The 23,280-nt window shown below is 37.6% G+C and overlaps 1 protein-coding gene across 12 annotated transcripts in view; it reads right to left on the bottom strand.

The window, feature by feature from the left end:
- LOC112054318 (TLD domain-containing protein 2) overlaps nt 1-23,280 on the bottom strand; it is a 180,121-nt gene that overhangs the window by 41,708 nt on the left and 115,133 nt on the right. For 8 of the 12 annotated variants that reach the window (XM_052881414.1, XM_052881415.1, XM_052881418.1 and 5 more), the window contains 12 exons: nt 22,257-22,318; nt 21,071-21,206; nt 13,643-13,735; nt 10,784-10,887; nt 10,121-10,314; nt 9,717-9,789; nt 9,063-9,215; nt 8,263-8,355; nt 6,908-7,144; nt 4,751-4,942; nt 3,649-3,788; nt 1,774-1,860 (listed from right to left, as the gene is read on the bottom strand). In XM_052881414.1, coding sequence (XP_052737374.1) covers nt 1,774-1,860; nt 3,649-3,788; nt 4,751-4,942; nt 6,908-7,144; nt 8,263-8,355; nt 9,063-9,215; nt 9,717-9,789; nt 10,121-10,314; nt 10,784-10,887; nt 13,643-13,735; nt 21,071-21,206; nt 22,257-22,318 — 1,564 coding nt within the window. Of the gene's footprint in view, nt 1-1,773; nt 1,861-3,648; nt 3,789-4,750; nt 4,943-6,907; nt 7,145-8,262; nt 8,356-9,062; nt 9,216-9,716; nt 9,790-10,120; nt 10,315-10,783; nt 10,888-13,642; nt 13,736-16,000; nt 16,275-21,070; nt 21,207-22,256; nt 22,319-23,280 lie in introns of those variants that run through there. The other 4 variants (XM_024094053.2, XM_024094058.2, XM_052881411.1 and 1 more) reach the window with 3 other exon arrangements.

Genomic DNA, 23,280 nt, shown 5'->3' with positions numbered 1-23,280 from the left:
CCATACAAAATGGCACGATTTAGTGACGTCGTTGGCTCGCTGATTGTAAGGTTTGTATGGGCGTTCAAACAAAATTATTAATATCTTTGTTATTTGTGCGTTTATGTTTATAGTTCATTTATTGAAAAATGTCACATTTAATGTAAGGAAGCTAAAACTGTATGAATTTTCATCTAATTACGATAAAAAAAATTTAATAGATTTTGAAATTTTATAATCTTTTTTATTTTGCAAATATCCAGACAATCTTTGCTTTTTATGTATAAACTAGTTAACATTGACATTATTTACCCGAATGCATCATAAAAATCAATATATTCAAACCTAGTCATCATCCCCATTTTTTTGATCTGTCTCTTTTCCCGGATTCGGAACCCGGAATGATTCAATTAACCAGATTGTAAATCTAATTCCTGGATTAGTTTATCAGGGACCGAGAAAAAAGGGAAATAAGATAACATTAACTGTATTCGTTGCAAGCCAGAGAAAGAAACTGATGATAATCTCCCGGGACCTAGCGGTAAGCCGCAGGACGGCACGCCACAGCGATACGAAGCCAATAGGGTACAATAAGGAAGTTTATATGACAGATTAAAAACAGACGCACAGTATTTCGTTCGTTTCGTTTAAATATTTGATTAATGGTTTAGTGGGCAGAGTCATTTTGATATTATTGAAAGAAACTAAATAGTATGCGTCTCCTTTTGAGAAATTTAAAAACGAGTTCAGTATAACAGTAGGTTGGGTCTAGTCTAAGAAAGCGTGTCGAATCGGCACACCGCCAGTGCAGTAAAGAACAATAGTAACAAACGTAACACTCTCTAGAAATATCTATATTTTCATATTTCTAATATTCCTAACACATATACACCATGCCAATTAGCATTATGTTTACATAATAGTTGAAAAAAAATTGCGAACTGGGTTTTGGATGGTTCATTAATCAATAATTTTGGAATACTGGAATTGCATAAATATTCTGATAAATGATTTGAATTTGAAAAATTGATATGTTTCATCCAAAAGCCAATAAACATAGCGCACAGTAAATAACAAACACATATCAGTGGGCCTAATAACAGTATAAGTGGTCACAAACAGGAGGCTAAACGTAGTTTTGACCAAATTGACACACCATTTGAGACATTTGACAGTCAAACTTTTAAAGCGAGACCTCATCAAAAACATTCATGTTCACTTCTAGCGTGTCTTAAATTACATTTATTTTCAGTAGGACGTAAGACAGCACCGTAACAAGACGTCATGGAGGAGCCATGTACAACTACAACGACTGTAATATATTGACGCTATTTGTCAGAAAATAGCATAGATTTTTCTGAAAATACCAGAGAATATTATTTGCGTGACCAGGATATGTCCAGGTTTACGTTTGTATCACGCTTGACTCCCTGACTCGCTTGCTGTTGTCACAGGCTGATAGATCACATCAGTAATAGTTATTTTCACCTTTCTAGCTCAAAAATGGCGTGTTTGATGCTTAAAAACCACAACGAGTGACCGATATTATATTTTATCACGCATTTTATTCCTGATTTATTTTCTGAAGCTACGCAATTCTTTTAGAAATTAGATGGAGTGTTAAAAGTCTAGAACCAGCACTAAACACGACATGAAATGAATGCATTGATGTGGTCATCATATTATTATTATATTAATAACTCATATGTACAGAATGTATCAATGGGGTCTGGACAGGTATCCTCAAGGCAACACATAACGGAGTGGCACATTGACTGCGATGGGCTCACATACCCAGAGAGGACTTCATGGGGCGTCTCCTCTGAAGGCGTTTTACTCAGGAACAAACCAGTACCAAACTCCACTAAGTTCATTGGTGAGCTGTGATCCAATGAACGAAGCGGAGTCGGCATATTCGGTACATCCCGGTTAGCATCCATGGTAGCAAAGGGAAAATTTAGAATGGCAACATTAATTTTTTTTTTTTAATTTTAACGTGCAAATGTGCAGTTGGTTTTCAGGACGGTGTTGACTATTACAGGTAGGTACAGGCACCATTATAGTTAATAAATAAGTGTTGTAGGTATGTTATATATAATAAGTTGTACCATAATTACTACCGTAATTGTAGGGAATGTGCAATAATACAAAATTTCAGTTTACGTATTATTTCTAAACTAAAGTCAGTGTGGATGACGTCATTTGTCGTAGAGAATGATGATTGCACATCACAACGCGGTACGAAGTTACAATAGTCAAATTAATTATATTTAAAATGTATTGTTTCCAATAGGAAGCTTTGCTGCATGTAATGTGTGATCAATTTTTATTGAAGAAACGATAAAATCAAACTATTGTTGAGGTTATTATAAGTCGAGGTACTTCTTTTGCTACTTACACTAACAAAAACAGAAAAAGAAGTACTTTGACGGTTAATTAGTATCGAATAATTATTGCCATATTAAAGAGAAATCAGTAACAAAAGATTGTTATACTATTTCAGATCACATAAATGAAATTGACAGATACAAAGTACATGCCATCCTTTTCAGAATTCCTTTTAAAAAAGAATGCATCACATTATTAATGTCTGTAATTGTCTTGTATTTAAATAAATGCATACGAAATACAGAAAAAATCATTATTCTAATAAAAATAATAAGTGAATATTATAAGAAATAAACTTATTTTGTAACATATAAGATATACATAGCTGTCACCTACAATTTATATATTACGTCCGTATATATATAGAAGTTTTTATATACTGAAGCTAATAACACGCTTACTTGTACAAAGTTTTGTTTTCACGTATTTTAATATGGTTTAGGCAATGTAACACATTTTTTTTGACACGAAAGACTCGCTCTCGGCTCTGTTATGGAAAGCAATGATAAATTCTAGAAAATGTTTAATTACATTATTTTTGAGTAGTGTTGAAAAATAATAAATAATAATTGATTGTTTTTTAAACTCGACAATTTCAAATTCAAGCGACAATGTCACCCAGATTCGACAAACCCCTCTACACGCATTACATCTCGAAACGAAGCATCCTCCAGAGATTTTGACTCTACATGTTCAATTGCCAAGTTTAACTTCTCTATTGAGAAACCAAACTTAGCAATTGAACTTGTAGGGTATTGCCTCAGATTAATTACATAAGAACCTACCACGCTAGACGTTACTCTGTCAAAGTGTATGATCGACCATCTAATGAGATTATAAAACTGTGTCTATAGTAGCGAAGTTTCATAGTTATAATCGTGTTCGTCGGTTAAAGAGCTCATTAAAAATTTCTATTTGTAGTTGAATGGTGTAAAAAACAGACAAAAACTTCTAGTTAAGTATAAGATATATACCAAATCTAAGCTCTTTTTCTCAATCAATTTAGTTCGTGAATTTGGGTATGATACTAGTATAATAATTGGTCTGAGAGTATTGCAACCTTTTTTGAAAAGTATCTCAATTTGATCCTATGATATTAAAATTTTATTCAATCGATACGCGCAATTAAAATGTTGGCCTCCTTGTGCTGCTTGGATACTTCGGTTTTTCGCGGAGAATAGCTCAAGTAATCAACTAAACAATGTTCTTAATGAACTTGCGCAAAGAAACGCTTCTGGTTAATGTCTCAAAATTGTCAATGTAGTGAACTATGTTTGTTACCTGTTAAATACTTTGGAGAATACGGAAGTGGAGTTGTGGCTATCGGCGGAGGTGGGCAGCGAGTCGGCCTGCGTGGTCGGAGCGCCTTCCCCGGTCAAACCCTCCACCCAGGACAGCGGGTAGGACAGGCGTTTTAGCATCTGCCAAAGAACATTCCTAACTTTAATAATTTATAATATTCAATGCAGTAGTAATAATCATGCATAAGCAAAGTGTTATTTTTTCATAATAGGATTTTATATTGAACTAGCTGACGCCACGCGGTTTCACCCGCGTGGTTCCCGTTCCCGTAGGAATACGGGGATAGTTTAAAGCCTATAGCCTTTCTCGATAAATGGCTAACACTGAAAGAATTTTTCAAATCGGACCAGTAGTTCCTGAGATTAGCGCGTTCAAGCGAACAAACACAAACAAACAAACTCTTCAGCTTTATAATATTAGTACAGATTTAAGTGCCTATTTATCCTGATTGAAATCAACAGATCAGATGTATCTACAGATGTTTTTTTGAATGATAGTTAGGCTTGTCTTAACTATAAACCTGATAAAAAGCAGTGATAACGTTAAAGCGCGCTTGCCTATTACCTATTCACTCTGCCTTGAATGTGTTTAAATTATAAATGGCAGAAAATACAAATGTATTTGCTGTGCGACGTAGTAATGTGAATGCAAAACGTTTTGCGCAAGTTGTCTCTATATCCAGCAGTTGCAGTCGATCCTGGCTTGAGTCCAAAATACTCAGGTCACGGCACAGAGAGGTCGTGGTTCAATCCACACCCGCTGAACTAATAAGAGGGGAACGGATTTATTGGTTCTTTAAAAAAGATACGGCAAATATTCTTTAAAAATATATTTATAAATTTATCTTTACATAGAAACTCACACACACAACACACACAACACACACACACGCGCGCGCACGCATGCACGCACGCACGCACGCACGCACGCACGCAAGCACTAAATTGTTAATTATTTATCAACCTATTGTAACATTGAAAATGGGAAGACACTGCCTTTTGTAATAACTAATACAGGAGGCAGGGCTTCAAACTAAATGTGATATATGTAGTCATGATGAATAAATATTTGTTGTTATTACCTTATTCTTCTTATCAGGTTTCCCAGGGTCTTCCTTCTGGTTGCCATCGAGTGAGAATGACACGGCCGCGGGCTTGCGCGTCACCCGGTCGTTCTCGCCGAGCGGCGGCGCCGAGAGCGGCGGCTCGGTGCGCGGCAAGCACACCGGAGGGACCCAGTCCGCTGACAGCACTATGTCCGCGTCACTGTATACCTATACAAGTGCCATGATTGCATTATTTCTGTGTTTGGGGGGTCGGTAAGGAATGTTTTTTATGGGTGACAATTGTCCATTAAGGTAAGCAGCAAATTATATCTCAAAATCCCATGAATAGCGTAGCAAATGGGAGAGACACGAATGTAGCAGCTGTAAGCATGAAGAGTATGTTGAAAAATTCAACATCTCAAATGACTACTTTCCCAAGTAATTCCTTTACTGTAAATCACTGTCCACATTCAATTTGAATGCGGAATTTGTGCTTTAACTAACATAATACATAATACTATTACTATGCTGCTGTTAACAATATAATAAGTCTTTTAATGTGGTCCATAATACCCTGATGACCCTGAAAAAATTCTTGCTGCTGCAAACCACACAAAATACAAAATGCAGCTAAAAATCAATGATCACATAGCACTTCACAAATAATATAAGATTACGACATCCACAAAAGGAATAAAGGGAAAAATGCGTAATTAGAGAAACTGAAGACAATATTTTCCCACCAACAAGAATAATCATAGAGAAGTAGAAAACATTTACTTAAGAAAAAAATACTTCATAAGAGAAACCTGCACATAAATAGAGGACAAAAGTATTCCACCGTTGGCTAGTAGGTAATTTAGAAATCGCTGGACCGAAAACCATAAACAAACCCATAACCGATTCCTCCAGTCTCACCTCATCGGTCGATGCTGGTGGACACACAAAATTTAAATTGCAGCTGAAAACCAATGACCACATAGCATTTTACAAGCGATTTAAGATTACGACATCCACAAAAGGAATAAAAGGAAAAATGCATAATTAGAGAAACTGAAGACAATATTTTCCCACCAACAAGAATAATCATAGAGAAGTAGAAAACATTTACTTAACAAAAAATACTCCATAGGAGAAACCTGCACATAAATAGATGACAAAAGTATTCCACCACTGGCTAAGAATTTAGAAATCGCTGGACCGAAAACCATAGACAAACCCATAACCGATTCCTCCGGTCTCACCTCGTCGGTTGATGGACAAGACATCATGTCAACGTCGTGGTGGTCGACGTGGAAGCAATGCAAGAACTTGGACTCGTAAGTGGAGTCGCGGTGCCAATCGTACATGGACACATCCATCTCCGACATTTCGTATATCGTGTCGATTTCGTGATAATGATCCTCGTGATCTAATATACGATGTTCCTAAAATAATATTCAATACTTTCGTATACCATTTTCATTTTCATATAAAGCTTTATTAGTTTACATAAATTTAGCGAGACAAAGGAGCGTAGCTACCGTTGTATTAGCCGTATCAGTGATACGGGCTCCCCGGACTCAGAGGCCCTTACGTGTGAAAGTAAAAAATAATAAAATCTAACTTAATCTGGTGCTTCCCAAAAAAAATCTGCAGAACATTTTCTTCAGAAATGACAAAACTAAATAACTTCTTCCTTAGCGTGCGCTCAAAAGTTGGAAACATTCTACATGGTAAGTTATAAGTCATTTGTATATTATTTATTTTATGCAAGCATTTTTATTTCTTTTGTAGGAAATCTTTACCCTTCATTTGGCCCCCCAAATAATTTTGATACAGGGGCCGCGCGGTCGCAGGTCGCGGTCGTCAAGATCGGAATGCTACCTTAAGATGGAAGCGGGCTAACGGACTGTAAGGTAAGGTCCTGGCATCCACTGCGAATTGTTGTTCTGTTTATCCATTTTAAAGTCCACGGTGACTACAGTCCCCGAAAATATTTTTGATATTTTTGCTCACGGTGACTACAGGCCCCAGAACTTAGAGCCGGGCTACACTTTGAAATAATACATAATTGTGATATAGTTTTTACCCCTAGTAATCTTTCAGCAAGTGGATAACTATAGCAGTTATCCACTAACTATCATATCATCATCTGGTGGTCCGTCAACAATAACCATAAAAAGACCAGTTCCAAGAGTATTGTCGACTTACCTTTTTGGCGTTGGTAGGCGTGACATGCAGTAGCGGGTCACGGATGTCGATCCCCGAGTCATGGTAGGAGAGTTTCACCAGGTGTGCCGCGTCGCCCCGCTCCCCGCGCTCCTCGCCCTCCGCCTCGCCCTCCGCGTCCCCCTCGCCCTCCGCACTACCCGCGCGCTCCTCCACCGACCCCTCCGCGACCGATGTTTCGAGACTTTCTTCTTTGCCGTGGTCAGCGCTCGAGGACACCTGACGAAATTTACAATATCCATAATCAACCCATATTCGTTGTTGAGGACGAGTCTCCTCTCAGTTTGAGAGGTTACGCAGTAACAGTCCTTCGCGCTGGCCCAATGCGGATTGGCAGACTTCACACACAAAGAGAATTTAGAAAAGAAAATATTCAGGTATGCAGGTAACCTCACGATAACCACTGGGCTATCACGGTCAATGATATGTCAATGATTCTACAATCAAAATAATAATAAAAGCGATAGGTCACATTACCAAATATCGAAAAATTCCTCCAAATTTCATCTTTTGACGTCAAGCTGTTTTTAATATTTCGTGATTTTTAGGTTTTATATACTCAGATTCCAAAAACTGGGAAATATATTTAAAATTATCAATACAAGCAGTGTAAATAGTTGGAATGTAACAAGTGCGCCAAATTGTCGACCCTATTGAACAGTAGAAAATTCACTTATTTGTACAGGTGAAATTATACAAATAAAACTCCAAATAATCAAGAGCTTGTTTATGAAACAGTGAAAACACCTCACAAAATATATTATATCTATATCTATACTAAATATATAAAGAGGTAAAGTTTGTGGTATTGTAGGTAATCTCTGGATCTACTGTACCGACTTCTGTACTGTACCGAAAATTCCTTTATTACTAAAAAGCCACGTTACTTGAGTGTCATAGGTTACATTTAATCCCTTTATATCACGGGGGCGGGAGTTATTAGTTCTAAATCATTAATTACTAGCTGACGCCGCGCGGTTTCACCTGCGTGGTTCCCGTTCCCGTGGGAATACGGGGATAATATATATAGGCCTATAGCCTTTCTCGATAAACGGGCTATCTAACACAGAAAGATTTTTTCAAATCGGACCAGTTCCTGAGATTAACAAGTGCATGCAAACAAACAAACTCTTCAGCTTTATAATATTAGTAAAGATTTAAGTTATTAGTTCTTTGTAGCATTATGCTGAGCTGGGGACATTTTCTGGGTTATGTCACCACACATAGCAGAGTATCCTGGATGTATTAGTGATATTATGATGGGTGGCATAATTTTGAAATAAAGACATTTTTCTTTCTTTCTTTCTAAAATATTCGTACAGCAGTTAACTCCTCACCTCACTTCCTTGATCAATAGACATTCTATCCTTGCTCGGGATCGCCCAGTGATGGTCGAGTAGAGATTTCCGCCTCTCCTCTGTTGTTTGCTGCTATAATACAAATAATATAATATGTCAAATATTCTTTAAAAAAAAAGATATAAGCGAAATTTTCGATTCCGCTGCTATTGGTCGACTTCTTCTTCTTTTATTTATGTAATTTTGTAGTGCCAAACCAGCACAAGACAATGTCTGAGTTTAACAGATTAAAGTATACGGACACCAACAAAATCATGTTTCGACGCACGCAAATTATTGAATTATGCGACTGACTTCCAACTGCCACACTTTCCTAAACAATTACAATTAAGGTTATATGTAAAAGGGACAAATCCAACTACTGAAAACATATTAACAGTAGACCCGCTGTTATAATTATAATAATGGGAGTCAGTAAGCATTTAAAAAAACAACATACCGATTAACTTGAGAACCTCCTCCTTTTCGAAGTCGGTTAAAGATCACATTATCTACACGCTCGTTTAAGCAAAAAAAATGTGCATTCAATATTTAAATAGTACTAGCGGACGCGCGCTACTTCGTTCGCGTGGAATTCAGTTTTTCCCAAATCCCGCGGGAACCATGGATTTTCCCGGGATAAAATCTTTAAAGCCTATGTGTTTGTTAATCCAGAGTAAAATATATTTCCATTTCAAATTTCAGCCAAATCGCTTCATTAGCACACAAAGGAGGAACAAACACACACATACACACAAACTTTCTCATTTATATATTAGTGTGATGTGATAACCGCTTACGTGGATAGGGGTAGGAGTGACCAGGTCGCGATCGAAGGCCTTAGGGAACGCAGCGCCGCCCCGCTCCTCCGTGTCGAGGGACGAAGGCCTGTCTTCGGCTCCCTCCGCGCCGGGGGCTTCCCCCGCTGCCTGCAGCTCGGGGAATGTTTCGTCCTGGCAAATAGAATAGTTATCACTCATGATCACTTTATAAAACATTATTATAAGTAAGCGAAACTAAATTGATTTCAAGCTCACATAATTATGTACAATTTAATTCCTATTTTCTTTAGTTAAGGCCTAAGATACGAGACAATATAAGACAAAGGCAAATACGCAATCGAAAATATCGCTCGCTCTTACGTCCCATCACTATGAAAGAACGATATTTTCCAATGCGCCGCTATTGGTCGACATTTGTCTTTTTCTGGTCTCAAGATAATATGTTGTGCAATCTCATTCCTATTAGCCTTATAGTGGGCCGATAAAATATTGTCCGTGATAATGGTGATGATATTTTTTGTTGGAGTATGAGGTATGGGCCCTTTTTTTACTCATACTAAATTAGCACTAAGAGAAGAGTTTTCAAAATTTAAATATCATAAATAATTTTATTTTAAAATCCTATCAAAAATGCCATAGAAAAATATATTCGCAGGGATGATTTACACTTACTTTGACTAGAAGGGAATCCTTGCCGGGCGAATGCTCAGATTTATTCATGTAATAGATTTCAGCTTGCTCGGCTCTGTAGACAGACGGTAAATAAGTTAAAGTTAAGCAAGATCGCAAAAAAATAGTTAATCAATTATTATTGTATTAGACGCGCTCTAAACCAGTCAATGAAATAAAAGAAGTTGTTTAATTGAGAAATTAATTCTTTATCGGGCATGGACACAAAGTTATTGAATATTAACTAGAGAAATATTATTTAAACAAGTGTTCTTAGAATATGCGTATGCTCCAATGCGTAAAACGTCCTGACGACGTACTCCATGGGCGCGATGACGCCGTACGACTCGGACCCGTGCTCCATCACGAGCGTGTCGGACACGTTCGGATGTCTAACAATAACTTACTTGTGCGCGTTGTGGTCGGGGCCGTGTGTCCGCATGTGCGCGATGTCGTAGAATATGGCGGAGTTGACGACGTACTCCATGGGCGCGATAACGCCGTACGACTCGGGCCCGTGCTCCATCACAAGCGTGTCGGACACGTTCGGGTCGAACATGACCGCGTTTGGGGTCACTAGCAAAACACCGGACACAACGCCCTAAAAATAAAAAAAATACTTTTAATTAACATCATAATCTTGATCACTTCCACTATTTACCAATAACCATTGAATTTTCGAGTTCCAGTTATGTCCGTCATGGCAAGAAGGTTATCTTTGAGTCCAGTGGCGTGCACTTCATAGATGCAAAAATGCACTAATAACCCCGACTAATTAATGTACGAAATGAATCAGAAGTTTTTAATTTTGTACAATTTGTACGTGTATTGCCTCATAATCATAACGAAAGGGGTAAAACTAATAGTCCACCATGCTAGCCAAATGTGGATTGAGAATTAAGAAAATTCTCAGGTATATAGGTTTCTTCACGATGTTATTCCTTTAGCGTGTGAGACACGTGATATTTAATATATATTAACTTATATTACCTACCATAGCTAAAACCCTTTTGCAGTCCAATGTCTGTGACCATATTTCCTCATTAAAATGTCTCAAAGTTAAGGATTACCTGTCCATCTGTGATGTGTCGCACGTTGATCTTGAGGAACCTCTGCGGGGCGCTGCTGCTGGTCGGCGCGTCCGGGGACACGGGACGCAGGTTGTCGAGGATCTCTGCAACCACAACCACCATCATCATCGTCATCATCATCATAAGCAGCCTATTAATGACTTTTCCTATATGTATATGTGTATTTCTTTTACTTACATCCCCCGTTATTTATAACCGTAATTCATGTAAATTATAAAAAGAAATGGAACAATATATTGAGATAAATGAATGTAATATACCATATCATTTATTATTTTCTGCAATAATTCCTATCATATGCTGACGCGAAAGGTTTTATCGGTTGTATGGCGCACTGCCACTTACAGTTTAACTACATCTTTCGATAATCAGGCCAATGGGGATGATGACTAGGTTTGAATATATTGATTTTTATGATACATTCGGGTAAATGGGGTCAATGTTAACTAATTTATGCATAAAAAGCAAAGATTGTCTGGATATTTGCAAAATAAATGAGATTATAAAATTTCAAAATCTATTAAAAATCTTTTATCATAATTAGATAAAAATTCATAAAGTTTTAGCTTCCTTACATTAAATGTGACATTTTTTAATAAATGAACTATAAACATAAACGCACAAATAACAAAGATATTAGTAATTTTGTTTCAACGCACATACAAATCTAACGATCATTACATTACCTACGACGTCATTAGTTCGTGCCATTTTGTATGAGGCGTTTTTCAGGGAACCGCGACAGCGCCGCAAATCTGACCCTTTAAATCCCTGTAGCTCCGAAACTAATGATCGCAGATACCCTGTTTCTTTTAAAAAAAATGCTTTACTATTAGCATACTCTTAATTAATATACAATTAAAAAAACTGTCATCATCCCTATTCGTCTTTATATACTAGCTTGATTAAAAAAAGCCTAGACACTGATCCCTTGAATCTTGAACGTATGAAAGTCTTACGTGAAAGAAAACACTGTTACTGTAAGGCATTCCACATTTCACAGAATCCAATTTTATCAAATACTACTAGCTGACGCCACGCGGTTTTACCCGCGTGGCGTCACGTTCCCGTTCCCGTAGGAATACGGGGATAATATATCTCCTATAGCCTTCCTCGATAAATGGGCTATCTAACACTGAAAGAATTTATCAAATCGGACCAGAGTAGTTCCTGAGATTAGCGCGTTCAATCAACTCTTCAGCTTTATAATATTAGTATAGATTAGTATAGATATTAATAAAAAAAACCAGTATAATTTACGTACTTTTTAACAGCATTATATGTCGCTTAAACACTTTGGATGAGCGATTTATTTGTTCAAAATGTATTTCGCGCGATTTCGAAACCAATCAACAGTGCACTTTTACTGCCTTATCGCGATAAATTGAGGCGAAATCGTTCAGCATCAGATGAAATGTAGCACTGACTCACTGACTGACTCTTATTTTTCTGCGGGCACGTGAAATGGCGCGTCATTTGATAATAATCAGATAAAAATATTTCGAAAAGAAATACAATAATAATATGCTTTGTTTACATTTTCTATCGTCGATAATGTACTAGGCTTAGAGCTATCGGTTATAAACTTTTGCCCTACGTTTCAATATTTATGTTTACAAACGAATCTTAGCAAGATTAAGTCGTGACAGTAATGATCCATCTGTGAGTGTGTGTGTGTGTGTATCTGTCTGTTTGTTTGTCCATCTTTCATAGCAAAACGGAGCGACGAATTGGCGTGATTTTTTTTAAGTGGAGATAGTTGAAAAAGATGGAGTCTTTTTGTCTCTTTTAGCTCCGGACTTCCCTAAAATAGGGGTTGGAAGAAGTAGGGTAGGGTTAGGGGTAGAGGTAAGGTAGGGTAGGAATAGGGTAGGGTAGGAATAGGGTAAGGGTAGGTAGTGAAGAAGCGCACAAAAGTCAAAGCGAAGCTTGACCGGGTCCATTAGTAAATTCATAATGTTAGCAAAGCGCATCGTATTAAACTTTATCACTATGTAATTAACAGTTTTTGCACTATGGCTAATCTAATACCCAAGCAAAATATAGGTACTAAAGCAATTGGTTTTTCAAAATATACTTTAACTAGCTGACGCCGAACGGTTTCACCCGCGTGATTCCTGTTCCCGTAGGAATATGGGGATAATATATAGCTTATAGCCTTCCTCGATAAAAAGGCTATCTAACACTGAAAGAATTTTTCAAATCGGACCAGTAGTTCCTGAAATTAGCGCGTTGAAACAAACAAACTCTTCAGCTTTATAATATTAGTAGAGATAAATGAAACAGCAGTTTAATATAAATAAAATGTTAAGTTCTTGTAACGTAATAAAGAAAATCTCTTAAGGAAAATATCAATCACGACCTGGAAATACCTTGCAAAATCCAGTGAATAAAATAATGACTTAACATATAAGCACGTTGATTCCACTTTAATGTTTTAATTTGTCGGCCTCCGTGGCGCAGTGGTAAGCACGGTGGATTTACAAGACGGAGGTCCTGAGTTCGATCCCTGGATAGTCCGTTTGAGGTTTTCTTAATTGGTCCAGGTCTGGCTGGTGGGAGGCATAGGCCGTGGCTAGTTACCACTCAATCGACAAAGACGTACCGCCAAGCGATTTAGGGTTCCGGTACGATGTCGTGTATAAACCGAAAGTGGTGTGGATTTTCATCCCCCTTCACGGGTTCGAGCCCCGGACCGGATTCGGACCCACACCCTCCGGAATCGGAGGTAGAGGTCATATCCACTGGGCAATCACGGCTCTATGGGGTTAGGGATATGTTTACTTCATTTTTTTTTAATGACAGGTCAAGGCTCGCTATACAATCAATGTTATCCACCTTTTTCCTGCGCCGGCTCACTGGGTGCACCCTGCGTAGACTCCGACGTGTTATCGCCGCTCTCAGACGGGCCATCCGAGTCCTTATCGCCATCTGAAGACAATCATAATTCTCTTATCAAACACAGTGTCGTACACTGACAGTTCTTATAATAATAATATATATGAATCCTTACTCATATGTGTGTCATGAATGTTTGAACAATCGATCAGAGCATCACGCACCTACTTATAGAGTTTTTCAGATAGCATGGGTAATGTAACAGTTCGTTTCACTCTTGAAAATTTGCCGCGATTCACGATAACAGTACGTATAATGAACGTATATAAGGCAACTGTCACCGTACCCATGCTATATGAAAAATACTTTAGTACTTATATGCAAGTGGTTTTTAACCAACTTATAAAAAATTGTCGCAGCTTCAAGACGTGTGCCAAATTTCGCAAGTGTACGTACAGCTTTAATTGCCTCGTTTGTGTATGTGGTTTCGGATCGCGTGGTCGAACCCTGGGACGGACTATACTGAGTTTTCTTTCTTTGAAGAAATTTAAATTTTCATTTAAGATTCTCAGCCCTGAGAACACGTTATGCCATCGGTCCCGGTCGAATTAACCATTATCGCCCTAAGCCCGCCAACCCACACTGGACCAGCGTGGTAGGTCTAAACTCCATATCCCCTCTCGGTAGTGGGCCATTAAGTTAAGTTTGAGCTGATGATTTAATTTTACAGCATTGCTATTTTGAATTATTATTGTCCCCTATATAATGGCCCGAAAACAAAACAACAGCTTGCAAGACATTTTATAGCTTGACAAGTTCGTTGATGACACTCCCATGATATCCGGGCGACGGGGGGATAAACTGCGCGGTTGTGAAATCGTGCATGCGGGGAAGTGTGGTGCACCAGTCGTGGGTTTTTCATTCATCGCTACAAGCCCTTCGGCCCGCGCGGAAAATCTGGTGTGTTACGAAGTAACTTGCCAAGCTATAGAATAACGTCGTAGAAAGTGCCAAACAAAATCATAGGTGGCCAGGTGTGTCCATCGTCAACTAGAATCAAAGGTGTTAAGTAACTCATGTATGCCTGTAATTACACTGTCAACCACTTTAGACTAAAACAACACTTTGCCGCTTGGCGACAGAAATAAGTATGGCAGTAAAACTTTCTTAGACGAGAAGAAAGAGCTCTATCTTAACAATTCCTGTCCCAATAACAATTCCTATTACAACTATGAGTATAAAGTTAAGTTGAGTTTGTAATGCCACCAGTTTTGTTTATTACAAAACAGGTGGCATTATCCCATTTAAGCATAAAATTACAACAGTAAATTAAAATGCATAAATTGATGTAAAATAAAAATACAAAAAGAAGTTAATTGGTTTGTTGAAGGAGAACTTTTAAACGATGCGCACAAACTACTGTTTTTATGATAAATGCCAATTCTATGGTAATTATAAGAATATATTAAAGACGGAAGACAGAGTATTGGCCATGTACAAGTAGGCTGGCATTGTTTATATTTATACTATTCCATTCATTTAACTTTAAAAATAAGTACAAGTCTTAACCGGGGTATGCACGCTCGGTTAAGATAAACGCCCGATTTACATTATTTGTGGTGAACAGGAATTTTAGACTTAACGGCGTTTAACTTATTTAAACGATTGATTATGTTTTAACGAAAGTCGGTGAACTCGAACCTAAGCATCGGCAAATTTTCTGGTTTAGCAAAATCCTCTTAGTTTTTTTAGTTAAGTATATCAATAGACAAGTCATAACGATTAACTCATATTAGAGTGACATCCCAGTCGCCCCAGATTTATGATACCTTGACACATTGATACTTATTATTTCAAAAACTCAACACTGAACAACTATTAACTCAATCATATTCGTCATCAACCCGTATTCGGCTCACTGCTGAGCTCAAGTCTCAGAATGAGAGGGGTTAGGCCAATAGTCTACTTGTTAATTCTCTGGTATGCAGGTTTCCTCACGATGTTTTCCTTCACCGATTGAGACACGTGATATTTCATATCTTAAAATGCACACAACTGAAAAGTTGGAGGTGCATGCCCCGGACCGGATTCGAACCCACACCCTCCGGAATCGGAGGCAGAGGTCATATCCACTGGGCTATCACAGCTCTTTTTTTTCTTTCCTTCAATCATATACAGTTACATATATTATAACGATTAACTGGTCCATATAAATAAAGACAAAATAACGCACCTTGATACCAGCGTTTCGATAATTCAAAAAAACATACTTAAACAGTAAACTATCGACTCAGTACTACATTGTTGCACATATAACAACACAAATCCGAATTCCGAACAAATATAAACACTACGCACCGTGATACCAACGCTTCAGGAACTCAAAACTGAACATTCTTGAACAGCTGTGCCAACACAACGTCCATTATATCGGTGCACTTATCGCGCGAGATAAAAACAAATTCATATCGCTTCAATTACGAACACGTTGTTGCCAACAATTAGAAAAAGGTAACTCGGCATAGGATACTATACATACGACTATATTCGTTGAGCAATTAACTCGTACCAATTTAACCGGCTATTATGAATGAAAATAGATGGCAGGCACAATGACGCGAGCGCGCTAGCTAGACGCCGGCGACGACTGTTCCGCGCTTGTAGTGTAATTTTGTTTGTCGTGCAAATGAAAAAAAATCGTTTCGTCACGTGTGACGTCGTTGTGAAACACATTTTTTTTATTTGCACGACGCAGCCAAGGCCGATTAAGTTGGGAAGTCGGACGATAATATTGTTTTTTTTTTTTTTATATTTTAAACTTTTGCTTTCATTTCTATAAATGGACATTACATAAACAAATGGATATATTTTTATTGTATTCATGCAGTTTCCCAATTTTAATAGTCGCTTCTCGCTGTCCCTCAATATGTTCCCGTAGATTTTTTGAACTACGCAACGAATTTTAATGCGGTTTTCATTCATAGATAGAGTCTTCCATCTATACTAATACTAGCTGCCGCCGCGCGGTTTCACCCGCGTGGTTCCCGTTCCCGTAGGAATACAGGGATAATATATAGCCTATAGCCTTCCTCGATAAATGGGCTATCTAACGCTGAAATAAATTTTCAAATCGGACCAGTAGTTCCTGAGATTAGCGCGTTCAATCAAACAAACAAACAAACAAACAAACAAACAAACTCTTCAGCTTTATAATATTAGTATAGATTATGAATCTGAAGAATTTGTTTTTTTGTTTCATTGAACGCGCTAATCTCAGGAACTACTGGTCCGATTTGAAAAATTCTTTCAGTTTTAGATAGCCCATTTATTGAGGAAGGCTATAGGATAATAATTATCTCCGTATTCCTACGTGAATGGAAACCACGCGGGTGAAACCGCGCGGCGTCGGCTAGTTCTAGATAAAGTCGCACGCGACTACTAATATTACATGTATGTAATTATAAACAGAATATATAAATAATACATATCCCCAAGCATATGCGCAGCTAATTTCCGTTTTCACGTAAACTGCCAGTTGGCACAAGATAGTAGATTTAACTTAAAGATAGTCCGCAGTTTCGTCTTTTATTCACTTCGGGCAGTTTACAGAAAAATACCAATTTTATTAAACTCCCTTTCTAAACAACAGCAAACTTCTTTAGAATTTTTTAATATTGTCTAAAGTTCACTAAAGATTCTAGCCTTACAGAAAGTTCAGTCACTTGAAAGTTTTTTTTATAAATATGATACCAGTCGTTCAACCGCACATACCATGTTCATAACTTCATAAAGTAAGTATAGAAAAGTCTAAAAAACCTAGTCTCCAGGCGAATTAAAGTAATCTCTCTATTAAATCCTTTGTTAATAGAGTTAGAGAGAGAATTTATAGGGTTTTTCTAGTGAATAGTCGGATCCATAATAATATTCGAGATGAAAGTAAATATGTTATTTTTGATGACTGAACCGCGATTTTAATGATTTTTGGTATAGCGATAAATTTAACCTTCGCGCCATATAATACTACTCTTAATCCTGGAATATAACTTTAGGCCCACCAACAGGTATTGGAGCAAGCTTGATGAGTCTCAACTCCAAGATCAACTAAACTTTACTCCAAAAAAGGAGGTACAGTTCGTTTCATGTAGGATGGTGCGTGTGACAGTTCGTTTCACTCTTGAAAGTTTGCCGCGATTCACAATAATAGTACGTATTATGAACGTCATACAGGCGATTGTCACCGTACCCATGCTATCAGAGTTGAGAGAGAGGAACTCAGACAGAAAAAATACTACAGTGGTAGGCTGATAACGATGGAAGGGGAGGGGAGGGTTTACATTTGTATGTGACAAGTATGACACCAAGGTCAATGAGGCATTTGTTGTTACCGTTATCGCATATACAATCCATACTAGTGTTTTTACCATTTATCTGAAAAATTAAAAATAAAAAAAAGAATGCAAAAGATGAATAAAAGTTTAGTGTACTCCTACGTATGTTTGTTTGCGTGTCTGTCTGTAACATCATAGCTCAATACAGGTGTACTGCTTTGGACCGGGTTTTATATTAGAAAGCAGAATTCTAGAAGAAATTATTAATGTATAAATGGTTGAGTAAAGTATTTAGTATGACTTTACTCATCATTAAGTATTATTGTCTCAGAATTGAAAAAATGAGTACATTATTCATTGCCGAATATTGTATTTTGTCAGTTCGGAGACAATAATACTCGAAGGTTTAGTGACTTGTGGACTGTGGTCGAGGGCTTTACAAAATTGTAAACGGGATTTTGCAATATTAATTATTTAAATCAATTATAAGTAGTAAATCTATTCCAGGAATCTCCTTCAGTTTGATACACCCAGCGACATATACCTACCTTATATAGGTACTGTATACATATACGTTTCATAAAAACGACACACAAAAGTTGTACCCAATGCTGAGCGGGAAGCGGAAATATTACACAATCTTTATATATAATCTTCCGTGAGCCGAGCGAATAAAAGCGATCTTGTCTATGGACCGTACTCGTAAGTACAATGTAGAGTCCTTTTCATGAAAGAAGTCCCGCGCTAAAACCTAAACTGAAAAAATTACAGCGCCTTATACAAATGGCAATAAGACCGCCATTACCAAATGTCATTAAGACATTAGCGCCGGGTCTGGGGGATTTCTTTTATTAAAAGGACTTTATGTACCACCAACTAGCACTACCCAAACGTACTTCCAAAAGTAGTCACTACTAACACAATATTTAAAATATTGAATTCGTTCAAGCACTAGATGATTTGGCAAGGCACTACGCGAAGGCCATTTTCGCAAGGCATTTTCTCGCTGTACCGATTCGTCACGGTATGAGTGTTCTATTATACCTAATATCGTAGCCGTTTCCTAATGAAGACGGCATTTGTAGGGTTTGAAAACTGTGAAGGCCGTTGATTGAAAAGAAAATAATCAAAAGTTTAAAAATACTATGGCACAGTTATGCATGCGATGTTTTTTCTGGTTCTAAGTTTAATTCCCAGCTGGTGTCAATTTCGTCGATTTTTCGCGGAATAATTTAAAACTGAAGAATTTGTTTGCCTGAACGCGCTAATTTCAGGAACTACTGGTTTGATTTGAAAAATTCTTTCAGTGTTAGATAGCCCAATTATCGAGGAAGACCATAGGCTATATAATATTATCCCTGTATTCCTACGGGAACGAGAATTACGCGAGTGAAACCGCGCAGCGTCAGCTAGTGCAAAATAAATGAATTATTCATTGCTCATATTTAACTTCCGCAAAGTAATGCTTGTCAACATGTAGCACTTAGTTATCGTTAAAATATTAGGTACCTACCTACCTATATATAATATATCTGTTTTTAGTGTGTCCTAGAAATGACCACAGTACCGGCAATTTCGTTATTTTCATTTTAACACAAAATCACTCAACCGATTTTCATGGAAATTAAATGGGACCAATCTGGAAGTATACTCTTTCAAACCAAAAAAGAATTTTTAAAATTTATTAAGACATTACGAATTTATGAGGTAACAAACAAAAATGAAAAACATACGCGTCGAATTGAGAACCTCTTCTCCTTTTTTTTGAAGTCAGTTTAATAATAAATCTATTATAATGTATATATTATAAAGCTGAAGAAAGATTTGTAAAATGTTCTATTTTCATTTGTCAGAAAAAATATTGAGATTTTGTCAGTTCTGTTCACACAATTATCCAATACTGCTCTGATTTGTATGCGATTTTGTTGTAGACTATTGCTTGAAGCCTTTTTATTCAGAGCTGACGTAGGAAAAACAGCAGGTCGGTAGTGGATTTTCAGACAAAGACGCGCGCTTTACATATAATTTGTGTATTTGATGAATAAACGTGAACATCTAATGATATGAAAGATTATGAAATCATTCATATACAAATAGCAAATAAACGTAGCACAATGTATTTTCTGAGTGATCACTAATATATTTGCGCAGGCGGCTTTCTAAGAAATATAATATTTTTGTACGTAACGACTGACGCTGAAAGAATCTGCTATTCAATGCTTTAATATGAGGTACATTTATTAAAAAATGTCTTGTTCAATTAAAACGAAAAAAATCACCTGGAAATACAATATTATGTAGGTACATGGTATGGCCATGTATTTTTTGGTTAGCGAACTACTCGTATCAAGTAATTTATGAGTATCTTAGAATTGAAATCTAAAAGCTTTTATTTACTATCATATCTTTATTTCATTTTCAGTTATCGATTTAAAAATAGATCGTCAGTAGGCACTTACTCGTAAATTGATCAATTGTCTAGTTTTTTTCCACCATTGTTAGGTAAATTTCAGTTTTTCCGATGTATAGGTAATGTTATACGACATTCTCATAATCTGTAATTATTTCTTTAATGGAAAACTAGCCAACGCCCGCGGTTTCACACGCGTAGTTTCCGTTGCCGTAGGAATACAGAAATAAAATATGAAATGACACTCACAAATAACGTGGCTTTCTATAAAGATTTTTGAAAATCGTTGCAGTACATCCAGAGATTACACCCTAAACAGTACAATAAATAAAGTTTACGTCTTAGTACGGATATACAATATTAATATAGATGTACTAGGGGACCCGATCAAGCTTCGCTTTGTCTCATTCCCTACCCTATCCTATTCTACTCCCACCCTACACCTACCCTACCCTACTCTTGCACTAACGTCAATCAATTGTTTTGCCTTCCCGGAACACCTCTTTTCCCGGGATGGACACCCCTTATCACTTAGGGGTTTGAAAAATAGATAGTAGCCGATCCTAAGACTTAATGAATATGCATAATCAATTTCAAAAGAAGCCGTCTCGGAGGAGTTTAGTAACGAACATTGTGACATGAGAATTTTAGATGAAATCCCGGGATCCCGATGGAATTCCCTAGTCTCACCTTTCCTCTTGTCCGGCACAAGCAGCGTCTGCCCGGGGAAGATGAACTGTGTGGCGAGGCGATTCAGCTTCGTCAGCTCGGAGGGCGTGGTGTCAAAGCGTGCCGCCAACGACGTCAGCGTGTCACGGTCTCGGACCTGCAACAGTACATACCTGTACAAGTCATTCATAGGGGCGGAAGTAAGGGGGAGCCTAATACCATCTGTCTCTCCAACTGCCAACCTCACCTGCTAGTGGTGCACCCTGCAGATGGATTGACGAGGCTCTGGCGACCGACGAATGGCTAGATTATTAAAAGACACAGGCCGGTGTCGAGCAGTCCTCTGGAGCCCCGCTATTACTGGAAGCGGTTACGGTAACGGCGGGGTAAGGGGTGTTAAGAATCTCCGGCAGAGTGTTGGTTGATCCCCCACCAGGTGGACTGACGACATCAAGCGAGTCGCAGGGATTCGCTGGATGCAAACAGCTTAGGAATGTGATGTTTGGAAGTCCCTGCATAAGGCCTATGTCCTGCAGTAGACGTCCATCCACGATAGGATGAGACATTCATCATCATTACCTATTTTAACCAAGCCACCCTCTTTATAGATAGGATCCTGGGCTTTTCTTTCTTCTAACAAATTTTCTGGGAGAAGACAACGTGTGGTCTTTGATCCCTATCTCATTGATGTCCCTAAGACGCGTAGAAAGCGCTATCATAATCTAAAATGCACGGCTAGATGCTGCAATTCTTACTTGACTATCTTTTAAAATTATTGGCTAGTGGGAGGCTTCGACCGTGGCTAGTTACCACCCTACCAACAAAGACGTACCGCCGAGCGATTTAGCGTTCCGGTACGATGTCGTGTTGAAATCGAAAGGGGTGTGGATTTTCATCCTCCTCCTAACAAGTTAGCCCGCTTCCATCTTAGATTGCATCATCATTTACCATCAGTTGAGATTGCAGTCAAGGGCTGCAATTGGTTGTGAAGAATAAAAAAAAACTGAATAGGCATTATCTAAGCAAGCGTGTTCCATCTTGGGCACTAACTATTTATTTAGTATGATAGTGGTAAAGCGCCAAAATGTCATTTCATATAAAAAAGAAACTCCAAATCTCTCCCTCTCTCTTATAAAAAATACAAGTGCTTTAGTAGACCATTAAATATGGGTTGATCATGATAAGGTGATATATGAGAAACACCTACTGTGTATGTCATAGTTTTGATGGGTGTCGGTGGAGGTAGCCTTTTGTTCTGTTCATCTTCATCTGTAACAAAGAAACAAAACGTAAGACACTTTACAATATAATTCTAGTGTTGAGCTATAAATAGTCGTATAACTAGGAATACATTATGACTAAAGTGGTTTTCAGATAGCATGAGTACGGTGACAGTTGCCTTATGACGTTCTTAATACGTACTACTATCGCAGCAAACCTTAAGAGTGAAACGAACTGTCACCCATGCTATCTAAAAAACAGTATACCTCATAAGGACTTAAAAGCAATAGGCCGACGGCAAAGCCCCATAAAATGCTTTAGTTTACGAAATACCCCTACTTATACTTTTGACGGCTGGGCCGATTGAGATTTTCTTAATTGGTCCAGGTCTAGCTGGTGGGAGGCTTCGGCCGTGGCTAGTTACCACCCTACCGACAAAGACGTACCGCCAAGCGATTTAGCGTTCCAGTACGATGTCGTGAAGAAACCGAAAAGGGTGAGGATTTTCATCCTCCTCCAAAACAAGTTAGCCTGCTTCCATCTTAGACTGCATCATCACTTACCATCAGGTGAGATTGTAGTCAAGGGCTAACTTGTAACCGTGTACCAAAAGGTTTTTAGCGATATTAGTAAGAAGTTATACAACAGTATAGATGATGCTCGGGCATCTTGAAAAACTTGAGAATAATTTTCTATATTGTCAAGCATTACATAATATATTGTGAGAGTAATAATTTTAAGCCGCATATGATAATTACTAATCTTTGAATAATATTTATCTTTACACTATTTTCTGCTGTATTGTACAATTGTTATATTTTTTATATATACTCGTAATAAAAAAAAACATACAGTCATATGTAATTATTGAAGATTTTTTATAAAATAATAAAAAAAGAAACAATACTTCATTGTTACTGTTTAATAAATTATTAACTGCAAACGATTTTTTTCTTTTCTTAACAAAAAACAAAATACCTATTATGTTGTTTTTTGTTAAGTATTCTACT

The sequence above is a fragment of the Bicyclus anynana genome, chromosome 4, assembly GCF_947172395.1.
Source record: "Bicyclus anynana chromosome 4, ilBicAnyn1.1, whole genome shotgun sequence".
NCBI lineage: Eukaryota > Metazoa > Arthropoda > Insecta > Lepidoptera > Nymphalidae > Bicyclus > Bicyclus anynana.
Note: the sequence above shows the minus strand (reverse complement) of the source record. Positions and strands in the feature narration are given on the sequence as shown.